The sequence below is a fragment of the Labrus bergylta genome, chromosome 12 (genome assembly GCF_963930695.1).
Source record: "Labrus bergylta chromosome 12, fLabBer1.1, whole genome shotgun sequence".
Taxonomy (NCBI): domain Eukaryota; kingdom Metazoa; phylum Chordata; class Actinopteri; order Labriformes; family Labridae; genus Labrus; species Labrus bergylta.
Genome location: NC_089206.1, coordinates 5,287,032 through 5,307,287, shown reverse-complemented (window position 1 = coordinate 5,307,287; position 20,256 = coordinate 5,287,032). Strand labels below are relative to the sequence as shown.

Below are 20,256 nucleotides of genomic sequence, written 5' to 3'. Positions count from 1 at the left end.
CTCGACTGTCACAGCGTTTTCTTTCATGGTGACAAATCACTGATTAAAGTGGCTTTAAAGTTTGTCCACTAAGTGACTTCATTTTCTAGCAGCAGTGTCTTTTCCTGATGATTTAGTAATGATAGAACAAGTGTAGAGTCATTGAACAGGTCATCTGAGCATGTTGTAAAGATTTTTCAAACAAAGTCCTGTCATTCTCAGAAACTGGAGACACCTTCTCGCCTCCCCCCCCAGCTCTCTTTCTTCTTCTCTCCCCTGCTTGCACGTTCTCCCTCCCTCACGTTTATTCTCTGTTTTTCTCATTAGGCAGACAGATAAATATTGTTGCGTTCAGAGTCCTCCGTTATGATATCTTTATCGCGTGTGTACATGTAGAAGACGTAGACATAAACACAGCCTTTTATCATATCCTGAATGCAGTGTTAGCTGTGCAGTCAAGACGATTTTAGAGGTTTATTTGACAATGGTGATTTGTTATTGTAGGAGGAGAGTACAGTGAGCTTCCCCACGATGAGAGCACTTTCGAACAAAAGCCAGAATGGGGCTTCCTCTTATTTGCTCCATTTTCCTCCTAACTGTTCGGCCGTTACTCATTTCTCTCTGATCTCCTCCCTACAACACACCCCACCCTCTTCCCTCTGTTTACCTTTCCTTCAAGAAATCTCTTTAACCAGACCTCTCTTTTTTTCACTTCATGTCATGGCTTCTTGCTCTCTATGACCGTGTGAGAGTGTTTCTCGTGCTTATAGTCACTCTCCCTCCCTCCCCTCTTTTTCACTCAGTCCTTATATAAACACAGGCAGGGACTTCAGTCTTGGTGTCTACAATATGTTTTTACAGCTTTCCCAAGAAAGGTGTGTTAATGGATGTGCGGCTGGCTGGGTGGCTGTTTTTTTTTAACTGATAAAGGGAGATGTCAAATTGATGTGTGTGTGTGTTCTGTTTCAGATGACAAGCCCGTCCAGGAGGAGGACTGGGTGGTGTGCCAGCACCCTGAGTGTCCCGAGCGCCGGAGGGCCTCTAAGGTAAGACTATCAAGCCTGCGGGTCTACTTAATGAGGGTCTTTGGGGGGGTACAGATTTCACCAACTTCTACGGCAGCAGAGATATTTGTGTGTCTTCAATCTTATTTTCTTAAAGTACCCATGAAATGAAATACACCATTTCATGTTTTTAATCCAGCGTACCTGTGTTAAATGTGAATTGGAGATTTTCCCTTCATGACATCACAAAGGGCAGTAACCCCTCCCCCAGGTGGGTGACACTCCCACAGCTAGGTGTTTGTTCTGCCCTCTGAGTCTGCCTTCTCACCGTCAACAATAGGACATGGAGTGAGAAAGCCCAAGCCACATCCCCTTCCAGAGAGGGGGCGTGGTCAGACACAGCTCATTTACATTTAAAGGTACAGACACAGAAACAGCCTATTCTGAGCAGGGCTGAAATAGAGGGGTTTATAGACATGATCAAATACAGGATCAGAGAGGATTTAGAACAAGAAACTTCACACGCATGTTTCGGGGAGCTCTGAGACTTATCATTTTTATCTTCATATGACAGCAAATAAAACTGTAATTTAATGATATTTGATCATTTTATCTCAACCAGACTCATGACTTCATGTACATTTGGATAAGATCGTGTCCTTTGTTTTAACAAATGTCAAAAAAATACTTGTTAGCATTCAAGTACTCGAATCTAAATAGCTTTACAAATCTTCTCTTTGCCACTAACTCGCCTTTTTATGTTTTTGTTTCTTCCTGTTCCCTACCAACAAGCAACCTCTGGCTTCTTGTTACCCTGACCAAAATCGTATCCTTATCTTAACCACTTGGAAGTTATAATCATCATGATAACACCCCCCCCCCCCCCCCCCCGAACTATACCAAACCATCATCTTTCCTAAACTTTAACCAGTATATTTTTTGTGCCAAGAGCTAACCAAGCGTTCTTTTTTATGCAGCAGTGATTTGCAGCGGGTTTCGGAGTCACTGACAAATTCTATCTTCATGATAGAGATGTCAAGCCAAAACAATTACATGAGTCATGCTTAGCGCAATTACACTCATTTTAGTAATTTACAGGAACCGTCTTAAACTTCCTTAAACCCCTAAGCAACCAGAACAGACACAAAAAAAACAACTTTTTGTCACTTAAACAGGGACTTACCATATAACAGCTTTGATTTCATGATATACACACACCTCTGACACATCCTTGTTGGATGCACCCAGAGTGTTTTGCGTCTCTTGTGTTGCATTAAAAGACACAGTAGGTGAAGCATCGTGTCCCAGTGTGTAGCTGCTTCTCTTCTTTTAGGTGTTAAAAGGGGCGTGTGTGACGGAGCTCAGTGTCGGGCCACTAGACTGTGAAATGATTTATTCCTTTGAAGCCACTGGTTTCTGAAAATGGGAGTCTAGCCAGACAGCTACGGGAAAGTGACATAGTGTCTGTCTGTCTGTCTGTCTGTCTGTCTGTCTGTCTTGCAAACAGAGCTTAGCTTAATATAGATGTTCCCATTGAATCAAGACGTCGTCCCCTGCTGTCCTCTCTGCAGAAACAATAGAGGGAAGATGACTGCTTGAAAAAGACAGTGAATTCAAACAGCACATGGAGAGAGAGAGAGAGAGAGAGAGAGAGAGAGGATGTTATATATAGTATTTCACCATGGCAACAGAGAATAATAAAGTGGGGGAAGAAGAGAGAGCCAAAGAGCTTAACCTGAACTATCCTCACTCTGCTCCTCACATTATTGAATCTCCTGGCCCCTCTCGCAATGACAGTCTCCCTCCTTTTTTTTTTTTTAAAGTATGTGTTTGCAGAGACGTGAATGAGGCAGACGGTGAGTTTCAAGTGTGTGTGTGTTTAAAGTATACCTTTTGTGTTTAAAAGACCTGCTGTGGCACAGGGGGGACGCAGTGTGGGACAAAACATGTCTGACGCCACCTGGGGTTGACATTATTATGTAAGATTATGAAAAGACTTGTGGCTCACTGGGACGTAGAAAACTTAGAAAGACAGACGTTTACCCTTTTTGTGGCGCTCTGTGACGTTCAACAGCTCCTTGTTTATTCTTTCTGTCGTGTTTTTGCTGCAAACAGAAAGCACAACGTTGTTTTAACTGAGCTTTTGATAAGTAGATACAGCACCATACTTACCTCCTATATTAACCCACATATGTTTTATATCTTACATGTACCTGTGTCAGAGGGTAAAAGGGCATCCTGCTCAAATCCATTTTTTTTTTTTATTCCTATTGCACTCAGACGTCTCAGACAAAGGCATTAAAGGTTGTAAAATAACTCGACGTAATCCCTGTCTGTTTGGAAAGTTGTTTAGCAGACTCCACTGACATTCATCGCAGGAGCAGAAAGTGTCAGAGCAGCGGCCTACTGACGGGACTCACGCTGCCCTGCCTTTGTGTTAAAGTGCGCTCCTCTTTTTTCATCTTCATTCAGTTCCTCCATCACAGTTACTTTTTTAGTTGAAGATAATTTTGAGATTCAGTTTAAAAAGTTTGAAGCCTGTCGTGATATTTCTAAAAGCCACTAAGTGAAATATGCTGATAGGAGCATAAATTGGCATTTAAACGTAAACAGTCATATAATCCAATACAAAAGGGAAAACAATATGTGAAAATTACAACGAAAATGGTCTACAGAAAGTATCAAACTGTTCGGTGGTGCAAATCGATTACCTAAAATGTGAAGAATTGAAATTCATCTGTTTAATGCTGATTCGTCAGAAGTGTTGACTAAAGAACATTATTGGCTGGTGTTGGCTTCTAGATTTAACATCATGTTGAATCACTGTTTGGGTTTACGCTTCATTGCTTGACCCTTGAATGATTTTTCTGTCCCAGTAAACTTGAGATATTCCCAGATTTCATCATTTCTAGTAATTCAGAATATTTTAACACGTTGTCTTGTGAAATAAGAACACTGAGAAGGTGAGTCATGATAGATTGGTAATTTTCCGGACTGTTAAAGAACTGAAATGTATTGTGCAGCAAAATATTTTCAGTTTGTGTATTTTTTCATTATTGTTGCTCAAGACTGACACATTCATTGCCTGTAACAGGCTTTAAGCAGCAGGGGGCAATGTCACAGCAACTCTGACCTACAGACCTCACTCTGTTGCTCACTCACTCTGCATTTACTTCACAAGTTAGAGTTATTCATTTTTGGATGAATAGAAACGCAGTCTTTTTTTCTTTCACTTCAGCCCTTCTCCAAGTACAGATTTAGATACATCAAGAAAGAATTCCTACCCAGAATATTAAAAGAAAAACATTAAACTTTTATGTTTCACTTTTTGATTTTAAGTTCTGTGAATAGTGTCTTTGATATTCATGCGGTTTGGCAACAGGACACAGAGCAGACACAAACACAGACAGAGCGAGCGAGCGAGCGAATCACAGGCTGGACAGTGCAGTGCATTTAAACCGTTTTATTCCCAGGCGGGTCTGCGTATGCTCTGCTGCAGCCGTATATCATCTCCTGACGGGGCCGCGTCTCTCTTCCAGTCACAGCATGACGTTCACCTGCGCCATAATTTACTGAAATCACACCAGGTGTCAGCCTCTGTTCTTGTGCTGCCGTAGCTCAGCGCTGTCACCACATTACACAGCAGAACTCAAAGGATAGACTTCTGGAGGCTTAAGCAGCCGATACATGTGTGTCCAACAGGGCTGTCTGGTGTATTTGGATGCTTTATTGTGGGTTTCTTCAAGCCAGCGGGGGTTTTAAAAATCAGCCTGCAGGTGTCCAACGGGAAGGCAATGTTCAGTTCTTGGCTGAGTTGGTGGGATTCATTTCAGATTACGTTGGTTAGCGCTCAATGCTAGTCTAAGCTTGCTTCCTGGATCCAGACACCCACATAGAAGGGTTTATTGCCACTGATCACTCCCCCCCCCCTCCTTCCTCTTTGCTTCTACCCCTGTCTCCCAAATTCCCCCCCCCCGCCTCTTTCAGCTTTGACAGGACAGGACCAGACAAGACAACTTGTAAGGTGTGGGTTGCCTTGGAAACAGGGGCCTCCCAGCCCAAACAGCTGGAGGCAGAGGTCTATTGTTCAGAGAGCTAAAGGATGAGGAGAAGTTTCAGTCAGCTGCCTTCGACTTTCAGGGCTGCTTCTGAAGTCAATATATTCAAAATATAGAAGTTTTAGAAACAATAATCATCAAAGGATGTAAACCTGTTAGTCCGACTGAAATCATCCTTAATAGACACTCGAGCGTATCGATGCTTTCTTACACTCCTTGTGAGGAGACAGTACGGCCTTGAATGAATACACAGAACAAACAGAGATTTCATATTAACATCATGTTGTCTTCGTTCTTTTGTGTTACGTTGTGATATTATAAAGGAGCCATTGTGTCCTCTTCTTCTGCGGGGGTTTTTATACTAATGGAATTGGCACTAGGAATTGTTTAATCAAAGGTTTAAACTTCCTAACATTTACTTCAGTGGGCAGAAACACATATTGTTTGGAAATGACTGTATTTTATTTTCTTTGGAAATTCTGTCATAACTTGTCTTACATTTCAAGGGAAACCTGGCCTCGTCTGTCTCATGCCGTCACTCGTCCCCTCATCCTCAGCCCACGTTGTTTTTTTTCTTTGGCTCCCATTCTCTTCTTTTCTCTTGTTTTCTTCTGTCCCCATTCAGTCACATATCATGAGTAATCCTTGGCTGCTGTTTTCGGTGAAGAAATACTATATTAGTCAGACACGCACATGTGCATGCATCCTGTGGATATACCACAGGATCACCTAAATGTTTCAACCTTTCGCTGTCTCACATGGTATTTTGTAGTCAGTTTTTCGTGGTTTTACAGAATACAGAAGCGCTGGATATTCTGATTTAACCTTGCCTTGTGTTCAGTTGACCTGCTTGGCTGAAAATCTCACCTAAGTGACACTGACAGGGAACTGCTAAGGCTGCTAAGTAAACTCTCTGATTGGGCTCGATGCCCACTTTCTGTATGTGTGAAGGGGTGGAAGGGTGCAGGGTATTAGGTGCTATTTTTTGCTATTAGGTGCTGTTAGAGATGGATTAAGTTCTGGGTGTTATGCAGCGACACTAACACCCTCCCATCAGCCTGATTGTAGTCCATTTTTAAGCCTGCCGGGATTCATCGTCCTGCAAAGGAAGCAGACAGCCTCACAGTATGTATGGACTGTAGATTGATTTAAACCAGCTGTGTGTATCCTCCTAGATTACATGCCTCCTCTTCTTCCTTCGTTTGCTTTGTTGCTTTTGAGGAATATTCTGTTAATGGTCTCCTGGCAGGGATAAGAACCCTGTATTGTATGCTATACTCTATGATTTATGTTCCTTTCTGCCTATGCTTTCTTTCTTTGCCCTTTTTTCTCTCTCTCTGCTGCTGATCTTTCCACATGTATTTCTCACAGCCTGTTTTGTACTTGAGCGACTGCAGACTACAGAGTCTTTAAAATTGCTTTTCTAGGAAAAAAAACAAGTAATAGGAAGTGAGCTCAGCTTTAACTGTGAAGTTGCTGGAAAGTTGAATGTATGAAGTAATGCAGGCCCACAAATGGAAATGGTGGTCTGCGATGCTCTGGTGACTGTGGAGTCATTTAGACATCAGTGGAGCCGAGTTGTTACCTAATCACTTCTCGATGTGAAGCCGACTGTTGAGATGCGCTGGTGTTAATTTGTTTACGAAGGACGATTGACTGTACATGCTCCTCTCCAGCATTTCATGCTCTGCTTCATATTCATGACATGCTCATTCACTGTCAGAAGCTGCTAAGATGAGAACTGACTTCATGAAGTAAAAAGCTCTAAAATCAAGGGATGATATACCGTTACATTCTTAAACAGAGTTCAGAACTTCTGTTGTATGTGACAGAGGGAGCTTAAAGCTGAGACAAGTTCATGTACCAGTGTCAGACGGTACGCTCAGTGTTTATCAGACCGTTAGTACTTTTCCTGTCTGCTGAAGCTTAAAATTATAATTAGACTAATTATAGCTCATATCAATGTAAATCATTTAATATTAATGCTTACCAATTTGGATACTCAGCATACTCAACAGTTTCCAATTCATTTCGGAGTACATTTGTTGCAGCATCTATACAAATGGGTAGATCTTTGTTGTTGTTGTTTTTTAAGAAATACCAGACACTTGGCTAGCTTCAAACCAATGCACATAAATTTGACATTAAGTGGAGTCAAACAGTCAAACCATGATTGTATTAATAATCTTAACACATTTAACTTATTCTGAAAGCATAAAGAAGCATTGGCTGTTCTGAATGGTGATTAAACTCTTCAGACATGTTAGCTGTTCTGTAAGGATGTAATAAGACAAAGCTGATCTTTAAGCTCAATGTCAGTGTTAACATGCACACACTACTCTTACATGTACTGACAACCCTAATGCTTGTAATGTTTACCATGTTCGCCATCTTAGTACCAGAGTATTTAAAATATTGAGGCTTTGAACGGATAATTCAAATTGAAATTTCAAAATAATCAACAAAGTCCCAACAATGTTTTCCTCCGGCAACATGGGAGGTACGTAACTGTTGTAAAATTCAATTCCATCCAATTGTTGTCGGGACTTTAAACTTCAGGCCGTACATGTACATCATCTTGGGACCAAGAATGTCCCCACAAAATTCTCCACCAGTCATCCAGATAGTAACAGATACGTTGGTTTGGTATGAAGCGATGCCCCAATTTGGCAGCTCATGTCGTTAATGTGGCTAAAAACGAATTGGTACGCATGCCAGATACAGTTAATGCAGTGAGGCCAGATTGGTTGAGGAGCCATGCAATGTACTGAGCTGTAACTGTCCACTGTCTTCTTAATGAAGAATCTTAGGTACCGCTTTTTCACTACACTCAGCGGAAGTGGTTTCAAACTTTCAGGGAAATTAGATATTTTTTTGCTCAAAAGAGCGCTTTGAATGAGACTAATTGACCTTTTCCTTGCATTGAAACACATCTTTTGGAGCCAGGATGTGTGTTTTTGTTAACATTTTATACTGATATGCATTTATGTGTGATTCTGACACACAACATACAATGAAGCCTTGATTAAGAGTGTGCATAAAGCCAAGCTTCAGTTTATCGCAATCAGGTGTGTGAATTGGAAGGGAACAGTCTCCGTGCGGTGTTAGACTGACTTTGTCCTGAGTTTATCCACTTTTTGTTTTATTTTGGATGCAGAAATGGAACATCATTTCTATGGGTTAGAGACAATTTGTTGGGGAGAATTTGAACTTATAGTTAACTATTTGTCCACTTAAGATGAATAGTCAAATCCAAAGAAGAAAAAATGCAACCAATGTTGACTAATTACTAAACCCAGAACATTCATCCTATACTAATTTCTCTGACTTGTTTTTAAAGCTTTAGTTAGACTGAACGTTAGTCACTACAACTTTGGTCTTGATTCACTTCATCATCATTTCATTAGGGCCCAGTTCTTTCACGATTGACTTGACTGCATAAACTTTATTAAGGACTGTGTGAGTTTACAGAAGGTTTACTTGTAAGCACTCATTTCTGAGATCTGTTCAATGAAATCACTTCATGGGAAAGACTAAATTGATCATCAGTCTTGCTTTAGTATAATCCCTGTGTTGACTGCCAGCTGGTGTCATCGTAGTACACACTTAACACTTTGGCTGCAAACCTTTTATCATCAGTACAATACATCTCACTTATCCTGTAAAGGTCTTTAACGTCGTCAGCGTGTTCAGTAATTAATCTGACATGATGTTCTCATCTCATGTGTAGATGTATCTTCAATGAAATAAGACTCTTACAATGTGGATGCCAGCCATCCTTACAGGCTCCAACAGGCTGCCAGCTCTGTCTTGTGCAGACACACACAAACACATCATCAGCGTTGAACCAATCATAGAGAAGCGTCTTCCATCCAGCTGTACTTTTCCACCCATGTTGGATGTGATCATCCAGTAAGAGAAGCTGATGAATTTGAGACAGTGACTCAGTTTATGTCACACCTGAGATACTTAAGGGAGGTGACTTAATGAATATAAGAAACACATGTAGAGTAAGTTCTTTTGTTTACTTACTGGGGAAATATGTTGCCTCACTTTTACTTCGAGCATTTCAACAACACATGATGATGATGAATTGGACTTGCCCCAAATACTCACAATAAAAAACAAAACAAACAAACATGTAGAGTTAAAGCGACATAAGGTAAACACCAAACAATATGTGTTTCTCTTCATTGGAATATGTTCCCTTAGATTTAATACAGCAAGCTTTGCTGCTCGCCAAGCCTCTCGTACGTTTGCAACACCGTAATGCAATGTGAAAACAAACACTTGGACACGAGTGTCACACCTTTACGGACGCAATGTGTAAGCACGAGGGCGTAAAAACAGCGGTTATGGCACTGTTTTGGGAACAACAATCTGTGAAGGGCTTTAGTTAAGTGGCCTAACGATACATAATTAGCAGAAGATGGAGATATAATCATAACAAACTGACATGATAACTCTATTAGCCAACAACCGCCCACATCTGATTCATCAGAGCCTTTTGCACAAATGTCGACATAAAATGAAAACAAAACAGTCATATTGTTGGTTAAAAAGGAAAATGCAGCAGGAAAATAGAGTGAACATTCTTTTAGTTTGTCATCTATAAGTAAACCCTGTCGCATTAAACATGGGAAATGTATTCGGTTTTCACATTTATTTGAAAAGAGAAGCTTTTAAACATCTGGCTAAGAATTGTGGGAAATAAGGAGAAATTGAGCGTCCCATCATTCTGTATTTTCTGTGGTCACAGTGGCTGCTGTTCAACAAATGTTGCATAATCAGACTTTAAAGTCTATTCATCATTTATGTATGTACAACTTTAAAAAAAAAAACTTTATTGTAAGAGGCCCACGCTGAGTTTAAGATGAAATACCGACCCAAAATAATGATGTAACGCTGCTGAAATGTGGAAAAAGAGGTTCCTGAGGGTTAGTGGAAAGAATATCTACCATACCATAACAATGACTCTCAGCCATAATAAACAAGCTGGACACTGACTTATGTGCGTCCATCTATACATCTAGACAATGTCCTGTCAGGGAGGTAGAAGTGCTTGTAGGGGGGGGGGTTGTGCTAATGACAGCAGCTCAACCCCCCCAGGAGCATCCCATTCAGGAAGCAGTATGGCAGCAGACGGGGGAACAACAGGAAGAAAGTACCTGACAGACACTCCTATGGAAACGGGTCTTGTATGGGCCGACCAATATAGCCGGGGTTCAAAGACTTAAGAGGAGGCCCCCCAGTGAAGAGACGGATTGAGAAAACAACAACCCCCCCTCCTCTACCACCACCACCTCCTAAATCCATCGCATGCGAAGAGTCTTCTCATGGCAAACCCCTCTTAATTGTTGGTTAGAGTGTTTGGAGAACATAAACAACCGCTGCTTAATGAAATGCTGTGAGAATAGAACAGCTTAGTTAGAGAGGCGATAATAAGGTTTGAAAAATCTCCCATTCAGAACCTGTTATTACGGCACTCACTCTCTAAATCACTCCAAACTGTAGCCAGCTCGGAAACCTAGGAACTTCCAGCTGCAGCTTTAGGGGAGAAATGTTCATATTTAATCCTTTCTCGTCTTCAAGTTTTCTTTTTTTTTTTCCCACACCGACTTGCTCATCATCTTCACACTCATATCATCCGTTTTTTAACCCGCTCCTCTTAAAACTTAAAAGAATTCAGAGCTTATGAGTTTTAGGGGTTAATGCCAAGGTCAGGCATCAAGGGAATGTCACTTTTATTCATCCCTCCCATCTCTCTCCTCCAACAATGGCAGTGTCAATGGGGTCTAATCCTTCAGGGTAATTGCGGCTGTCCACTCTTTTAAATATACCCCCCCCCCCCCCCTATTAAGGCCGACAGTGTGGGGGGGGGGGCTGCGTGGCAGACATGGATTCAACAGGTCGCCTTGTTTTGAAGACACAGGACAAGAAGAGGTGGGGATCCCTGCATTAAATCATCCCCACTCCCTCATCCCCCTTCTTTTACTCCCAAACATAAACCCCTCCTCCTCCCCTTCACAGCCTGGGGGGGTTGAATTGTTTTTGCTAGCGAGCTAATTGTGGGGGGGGGGGATTTAAACCTGGTTCATCTTGGATTAACCCGAATGACAAAAGAACAGAGAGTAGTGGGCTGAGTGTTTGTGGTCAGAGCACCAGACTGTAACAGGACATTACGCTATAAATCATACTTGGCTCTTACACCACACACACACACACACACACACGCTCAACACTAAACTCCCACACACACCAAACAAGGGTTGCAGCATACAATGAAATCCATTATCATGTGTCAAATATTCATTGGTTATTTATGACCTCTAGTTCATGTCATTCGACGTCTATTATGGTCTGACAGATGTCCAAAACCAATAAATAACCACTTAACTCTTCAAGAAAAACAACAAATTCTCAATTTTAGGAATCTAGGAGTCTCATTTTTTTTTTAAACAGCAGTAAGAGTAATTCATCTCATGAAAGTTAGTGCATTAAGAAAAGAACGATTGTCACATGCACAAGATATCCTACCTTTTAATCCTAAATTCTAAAAACCCTGGATCCTACATTTCCCATAATTCAACGAAATAGCATCTTTTCACTCCATCCGCTCAGCCTATCAAACAGCCACTAAAAATCATTTCAATTATTGCTTTATCTCCTGATTACTTCCATGGTTATTAAATTGATATTTTAAACTTTAAAATGGGTAATCTATTTCAAAACTACTCCGAACTTTAAAAAAAGAGAAACAGATGTTGAAGGCTGGTTGAATACCAAGAACCATGATACAAAACCAGCTGAAGATCCTCATTTGATTTGTATTTTTCCAGCCAATTCTTCAAAAATCAGTTACGCAATTCATTTAGTATCCAGACCGTTGCATCACAATTAGTAAGTCCATTAATTATTTCAGCTCTAAACTTAGACTTTCTGTAAAAAGATGGGAAATGCCCAAACACAAGTGCTATCTCCAGTGATGATGTCACAGTGACATCATCATGTTTATTTGAAGAGTCACAATAGTCATTACGCCTCATCATTGGCTGAGGAGAACTTTAACAAGCAAGTTTACTTTGGCGTTTCAATTTGGAAGTTTTTCTCCTCAGGAAGTGATTCAAATGTTTCATAGATTTTTTTCTACTTAATGTTAGAATTAATGAATTGATTAGTCGACCTATTGATTTACCCAGTAATGTATTATAGGCAATTTATGTGTTCTTTAAGTTTTGCTTTCTATCTTCAATTTAAACTCACATGGACTCAGGTGAAGATGCAGTACAAGGTGTTATTATTATTATCATGTTAATGTGGGGATGTTTGTGTGTAGGTTGGGTTTTATCCCCCCCAGCACTTTAAAAGAAACCCAACTGGCCCCTCCTTGTTTAACCTCTGTTCACCTCAGGGCCAGAGTTCAAATGAAGCTCTAAATCCAGCGTTAAAGTTCAGCACAGAAACGTAAAAGAGAGAAAAAAAAAAAGTGACATTTGGTTTAAATCAGGATCAGCTGAAACATCGTCACATGGAAAACTTTACTTCTCAGGGGAGCACGGCTCAGTTTCAGTGGGAGTTGACATGAGTCAGCCGGGATGTGTGCGAGCATGTGGGGGTGTGATTGAGAGGATGGGCGGGGTCTGAGTTGTCTGAGTCTTGTGTTCCCAGTAGACTGCTGTAGTAAACAGAGTGAGACGCTCAGCTCTGTCACGTTCTATCGACCCTCGGCCATCTGTCAGATTAAATCCGACCCTCTGTTTTTAGCCAGAGGATTCCGATTATTTAAGAAACCGACGCAAACGCACACAAAGTCACCTGAAGGACTACAGAGAGAATCTGATTCACGTTGGGACTAAAACTTTCACCACCTGCTGTATATTGGACCTTGGAGATATTGATTACTTCTTCCACTGATGCTCCAAGAGGCTGCTGATACTGGGGAGAGGAGTCCTTCTTCTATGGTAAATCTAATGTAAAGACAACGCTTTGTCTTCTGTCTAATTTTTCTTGTATGTCAGCGCTTCTTGAAGAATTTACCATGTGCAAAAAGTTCGATCTGCAGCAATACATCAAAAACTCGCTCTAAAGATGTCATGTTTCAAGGTTCAATATAATATCCTGGTTCCAGCTTCCTAAATAAAAAGGACATTTTGATTTACTTTCTCTTTTAGGAAAGTCAACAAAGAGTTTGGGGGGTTTCTGATTGTTGGTTTTCGCTAAAGACATCAGAGTCTTATCTTTGGACTCATGGAGTGAGATGTCAGTTTTCCTATTCCACCAATGATGATGATAAGAATCGTAAACAGCTCCTAGAGACTGACAGAATATGGGAGTTCTGAGACGAGAGAGGGAAGAGGAAAATTAATATATGTTAATTTTTGAGCTGGAAGAAACATCTTGTTCACCCATTCTTGATTATGATTACTCAAATGTCCAAGAAGGGCCGTCTCCTAATCTAAGGACTTTACATTATATGTATTGATTATTCAATGCCAGTGTTAGGATAAGTGTTCATATCAGTGCTTATTTGGATAACGTGTTTACGGATAATGATATATCTCTATTATGCCAGTATCCGTTAAACTGAGTAAGCGTGTTTACATCTGGAGAGCAGGGCTGAAATTGGGACTGGATTTAAAAAATAGTTCCCAACATATGCTCGTTATTTTCTGATTTAATTGTTAGATCTATAAAACATCTGAAAATAGGGAAAAATGCTTCAGGGACACACTATTTGTCCATGTATGAAAGAAAATGAAAAACATTTTGGTTTTGGACAGAAGAAGACATTCAGAGAACGTTTTTCCCCCAATGATGAAATAATTTAAAGTTGCTGTTGAGACTGACATAATATGGTGTTTGAGACCATTTAAGAGGGGACATTTGGTGGATATGTCAGCCTTTATAGTTCATTAACGAGCTGGAAGAAGAAGTACCTTTACACTGATTGAGCGCTGATTTTGTAGCAATATTAAAATATCCATGAAGGGACTTCTTATTAAATCTTTAAACTTCACATGTGTACATATTAATTCCTCAATGTCTACTGAGGCCAGTCTGAATAAGTGTTCATCCTTGGCATTATTAGTTGATAATGATATATCTGAATTAGACTCATATCGGCGTGATTATATCAGTCAACTGACATATCGGTCAAGCTGTAGTTTATAAGCAAACGTGTTACTGTGTACAAAGACTCTTTATAAACCTAGAGAGCAGGGCTTATATAGGACTGCTTTTACCATGTGTAATTTACCTCCGCTCATTATTTTCCCATTTAATTGATAGATCTATAAAAATCTCTCCGGATGACGTCATTCAATGAAGAAACACGGTAAACAATTATTGAATTAAACATTAAAATTCTCCATCTGCTGCAGCTCCAATCCCAGAATTCAACATTGACTAACTGGCAGCTCCTAGCTAAATCCTGTCATGTTTTTTTTTCCCCCTGAGTGAGGCTGTGAAGGCAGCACACATTCACATCTGTGCACAGCAGCACTTCTCAGTACATTTTTCCTTGTATGTCTGCATATTTCACATCTGCTTCTCATATCATCTAACCGGTGTACCCTCTGGCACCCACCAGCGTTCAGCTCTTTCCATATTCTTTTGTAATTAGAAGTGGTTTCCAAATAATCAACTTCCATGTCGTACTTGGAGCATTCATTTCCAGTTGAACTTGGAATACCCAGCTCTTCTTTTTTTTTTCCTCTAACTTCCTCCTTTTTTGGTCTTGTGTTCACCGCCCTCCTGTCTGTCTATCTCTCTTTTCTCCTGCCCTGGAGCTATGGATAGGGAGGCTGGTTGCGTCACAGTCCAGCCAACATTGCCTGAGACAGCAGTCAGTACACTTGACTTTGTTAGAGCAGCGAGAGGCCAGCTGCTGGTGAGTGGTTTCTTTTTTTTAAATGTGCTGGTATTGATCATCTTGAGCTAAATGTTGTCAAGCCCGGCTGTGTTTAGGTCTAAGAGGATTTAGTGGCGTTTCTGTCCTTAAGAGGCCGCTTGAGTGTGTTGTTTTTTCTTCACTGACGACACTGTGACAGTGGCATGTGTCATTAGGGTGTCATGTAAACAATTGTGCTTCAGGGCTTTGGGTCGGTTTTGCGAAAGTATCTCTAAAAATCATTAAAGAAAAATGAGACTGCTTTTGCTTTTGCTTGAAGATTCCTCCATGTTCAGTCTAGAAAGAAACAGAGTATTTCTAGTGAACTGTTGCAGTTTTAATTTAGGTTTGGATTCAGCTGAAAAAGCGACCATGTATGCATTTGTCTGAAATCGGTTTTTGAAGATGAGGAGGTAGAAATGTTCTTGGGAAAACCATTGCTGCAAGTTGAAACATACCTTTGACTGGAATGCAAAGTTTACCTCACAGAATAGGAGCTACAGTATTTCCTGTGAGCATGGTTCTTCCTGAGTTTGTCATTTGTTCTGGGGTGTTGTGTGTTGTGTCAGGTGGACCTTTGGACAGTATCTGACTTAACCTTTTGACTATTTGCATAGCACCAGGTTATATGTGATATAGTCTGACAGGGATAAAAACAGCGATGTTGTTGTTGAGGCACAGAATCGATGCAGTACCTGTTCACTGGTGAGTTATTGAAGAATTGACGTCACTACCTTTTATTTTGAGGATGAATTACCAGAGCAGGAAATTAAAAAAGTTGTGTGAATTTAAAGGGTGTTTAATTCTTCTTCTCTTGTAGAGTAAATACAAAAGTGACTTCATAGAAATAACGCATATCTTCTCAATCTCTTTAAGTGTGTAATCTGGGAAAAAACGTCTCCCGCAGGGTGTCACCATGAAGAGGAGGATGACATGTCGAAATTCTACGTCCAGTTACACTTGAAAGTCATTCAACACTGAAAGAAGCGAATGAGTCACACAAACTGATCTGCAGCCTGATATACTTGATGTGATACTGATCTTTACAGTGGGGATTTCACTTAGCAATTCAGCTTTATCATCTTTGCTTTTGATAATATTCAGTTTTACCCTTAAAGGTAGCTGTTACCTGAGAAAGCTAGGATATGATTAGACGTCTGATAGGACAGGAAACAGAAGCAGTAGAAAAAAAAAACAATTTATCTGATTCAGATACTGATGTATTTTCATATCTTTGTAATTCTTTGCGTCTGTTTTTTAAAAGAGGTAAGACATCTGATGTGTTTCAATAGTTGTTCCTCGTCTTGAAATGTCACTGATCTTACTCAGAGACGGTGTTATACTTCAACACTGCCGAAATGTTCTCTCACGTTTGACCATGAGAATAAATCACTTAGTCCACAACAAGTGGCTGCTTCTGCCAAGTAAGAAGAACCTTTTCTCTCAGCTGTCAGATATACGAGTTTGCCAGCATTGACGTGACACAAAAGATAAGACCACACTATTTACTGATGGGCTGATGTCTGTAATCAATGCCGATGTCAGCCTAATGTTCAACCAATGCATTGATGCATCGCTAGCATTAGCCGATGATCATGCATCAAGATCCATTAAAAGGCTGATAATACATTCTTACTGATGTAAATCATCACAATAAACATGTTTAGGTTTATAGTCCAGTCCAACGTCATGACTCAATTTTGACCGATTGTACTGGTTTTAGGTGTGTACATTCTTCTTGGGACAAATTCTTAATAATATTTTGGTTTCAGTTTTATCTGCATATAAACTGTTGTGGAGTAAGCGACCTTTTCTTTACAGCGTGCTTTGCCACATGTTGATACCCGGCTAACAAAGCAGGATGCTAACATTTAGCCAAGGATGTGTAACTTTAATTAGCTTCAGCTTTGACCTTCATAGCATGTATGTAGCCTGTAAGTATATAGTCAGACCCTTTTGCAGGTTTTTTTTGTTGCGACACAAGTGAGAAGGAAACTTAAAGATAATCATTCATGGATTAAACCAACTCACTGAGTGACCATGAATGGGTTTGCTAACTTTAGCCGATCAAATCTTCTCAAATAGTGGTCACTTCATGCGACAAAATGTATCCTTACATGAAGCCAAATCTCATAGTCGAGAGATGTTTGCTTTTTATCTGTTATGATGGTGAATGGCATTATCAAGCCTTGCATGCATAGCAACAAAGACTGAAGGGGGGCGGGGCTACAGCAGTCCGTCTGTTCATGCTGTAAGTATTAGCTCTGGACTTGTAAATGAAGTTGCAATGAGGAAAGTAAATCCTTTTGAAGTTACGTGTGGTTAAATGTCAAGTTTGCCTCATGGGGATCATTATGTCCACCTGCTGTCATTGGTTTCTATCCACTTGCACTAAATGGTCTTGAATGACATCATGCCCTGTTAAACGCCCCTCTTTGTCCGACATTTGATGTCGATTAGTGAATGAATTTACCACTGCGGCTCTTTGATGAGCGTATTTAACATGTGCTTCCCTAACACACACACACGCACACGCACACACGCACATGCACACACCTCCTGGGAGGACGAAACAGAACAAGTGCCTCTGTTTGAGTAACTCCATATGTGTGTTAAGGCTTCAGGTCTACACCAGAATGAAGGAGAGTCAGTTAATGGGGAACAGGCAGACAGGCAGCCTTGTTGCATAAGGTTCGCCAGTAAAAAGCTAAAAACCTGGCTTTCCTCCGCCTCCCAGAGGACAGATGGCAGCAGAAGAAAGTGTGTAGCAGCGGCGGCCCTCTCCCGTGCCACTCCTCAACAGATGCATCATGCATTTATTGAAAAATAAATCAGACCCGGGTCAGGCCTACCCCTGCTCTCCTCTTTTGATCTCCTGCATACTCTCCGCGGGGTTGCTTTCAGTCCCACCAACAGGGCACAGCTAATGGCCAATCTGTGTAATGTTTAGGAAAAAGCAGGCCCCATCCAGAGTACACGAGGAGGCCTTTTGGGGGTCGTGTGCAACGCTCCCTGGAGGACAGCGAAAAATTGGCTCTTAGAAAAAAGGTAGCAAAAGAAAGCCACATGTAGCAGAGTTTGACCTGTCTCGCTCTCTGTCGGCACAGCTTGATGTAAAGCAGGATCGCTCTGCAGGCTTTTAGCTCTTCGGCGACAATCAATCATGCTTAATGCAGTCGAAGATATCGTCTTGTGCTTTGCAGTTAAAGACAAAATGGCGTGTTAACGGCACAGTTGTTTCCTCGTCGGCTTGGTTACTGTCAATGTCTGATTTAGAAGATGCGCAAAGATGTTTACAAGCAATAAATAAAAGCTGCACCAGTTAACAATTAGTTAAAATGATTACATGATGTCTAACTTTTGTTAAAACAATTCATGACTCTGAGTACATTTTAAGAAAAACAAAAAGGCAATGTTCTCTGATTCCAGCCTTTTAAATTTGTTCAAGATATCAAGATTTATTTTTTTTTGTGCCTTTTTTTACATCTTTATTGGAGAGACAGGACTGTGGATAGAGTTGGAAATTGGGGCGAGAGAGAGTGAGGAATGACATGCAGGGAAAGAGCCACAGGTCGGATTCTCACCCGAGGGCTACAGCTTCTACACGTGGGGCGTACAGACTAACCACTCGCCCAACAGCACCCTTTAGATTAGATTTGGAATGGTTTCTTGCCTCCCCTGTGGCTGTGCAATGAAATCTCTGTGGGTTATGAACAAAACATGACATTTGAGGAAAGCATCTTGGTCTTCTCGGGAAACACAAATCAACAAATTAAAACGATTTTCTGATTTTTAGCTGACTGAACAAGCCAGTTCAGCCTTGTAGTGACTGCAAAACAATAAGCTATGAAAATATCTGTATTTGCATAGCACTTGTAAAGGAACACCTGTGTTTATGTAGTCTCTGTACTCTGTACTGCACAGTGTAAATGTATGCACAGGTCAAAGGGTCAGTACAGGAGAGGATTTGACTGTCAGAATGAGACAGCGCTTGTGTCTCTTTCAGTCGTAGACTATGAACCACTGATGATGTGTCCTCCTGTCTGACTTTTTTGGGTCGTCTTTGATTAGTTCGATGGTGCAGAAAGAATGAGTTGCTCTGACCAAAGTCTGTCTGGATTGTTTGACTGACTTCACAGCAGACGCACTATTTGAACAAGACCGTGCATGACTCCGCAGCCCAGTGTGCTGCTAACTGGTGGTTAGCATGAAGGTGTGTCTTTTAGGATGCACTTGAGTATTTTTCTTTCCCCGGTGTGTTTTTTTTTGTGTCTGGAAGATAAACAAACTGGGTTGCAAAGTTTGGACTCGGAGCTACCGTTAGCCGTCTCCTGCAGCCTCTGTTGACTGATGAGGAGCCGTGCTAACGCTAACTTACAGCGAGGGAGACTGTTGCCAAATGATGACTTTCATGTTAGGACAGGACCTTTTCTGTGGGAGTGGATTGATGGTAAGCATTACAGTTGGCCCATATAATTAAACACAGTGTAGCTGGATGTACACCGCAGTCTCAACACAGACTGAAGTGCAATAAGGCTTTTCTTTTTAGACAGACGTTTGGCCTGAACAATACAGTCAGAGCTCCATTGGACCAAACGGTTTTTCTCCATTGTGCCCAGTATAGAGCATTAGCTCAGCTGTTGCGCTTTGTGTTGATTCAGGTTGGCTTTGATTCCATGTTTTCTATAGTTTGTGTGTGTCTGTGTGTGGAGGTTGATGATGGCTGCCCAGAACAATGCCAAGGGAGTTCAGTTTGCTCTATGGGTGTGGGAACCATGGCAACAAACAGCTGTGTGTGTGTGTGTTTCAGTGCGTTGTGTGGGAAAACTCCAGTTTTCACAATATGTCAATAAAAGATATTCCCTCATGTTGTTTCTGTTTTGCTGCAGAAATGTACGAGTTGTACATCAACCGCTTTCCTCCTGAACCAATCCTCACACCTCCGCACTGTGATGCTCTCATCTGACACATACACACACTTCATCATTAAACACAACACAATAAAAACACCATTAAATCTCCGGGAGAACAAATTTCCTCTCTTGGCCAGTTCTGCCTGTTAATTCTCACCTATGATGTTATTTTACTGTTCAACCAATCAGGCAGTCTCTGTCATGTTGACATTATTTATTAAGGATTGTTCTCCAAAAGAAAAAAACAAGTCAGTTACTCACCTAACCATACCCGTGCCACTATGTCAGATAACATTTCAGGTCTCCTTGAGAGAGAGGTTTTTCATATCTACTATATCATTTTGAATAAAGCAAATTTTAAGTTTAGAAAAGGCATGAATGAACGTTTCTGGAATAGTTCTACTGTCAGGCGC

The 20,256-nt window shown here is 40.9% G+C and overlaps 1 protein-coding gene across 7 annotated transcripts in view; it reads left to right on the top strand.

Annotated features, from left to right (window-relative positions):
* plekhg5b (pleckstrin homology domain containing, family G (with RhoGef domain) member 5b) overlaps positions 1-20,256 on the top strand; it is a 70,063-nt gene that overhangs the window by 16,587 nt on the left and 33,220 nt on the right. For 4 of the 7 annotated variants that reach the window (XM_029280665.2, XM_065961195.1, XM_065961193.1 and 1 more), the window contains exon 2: positions 949-1,025. In XM_029280665.2, coding sequence (XP_029136498.2) covers positions 949-1,025 — 77 coding nt within the window. Of the gene's footprint in view, positions 1-948; positions 1,026-12,742; positions 13,003-14,802; positions 14,931-19,317; positions 19,381-20,256 lie in introns of those variants that run through there. The other 3 variants (XM_020651343.3, XM_065961196.1, XM_065961197.1) reach the window with 3 other exon arrangements.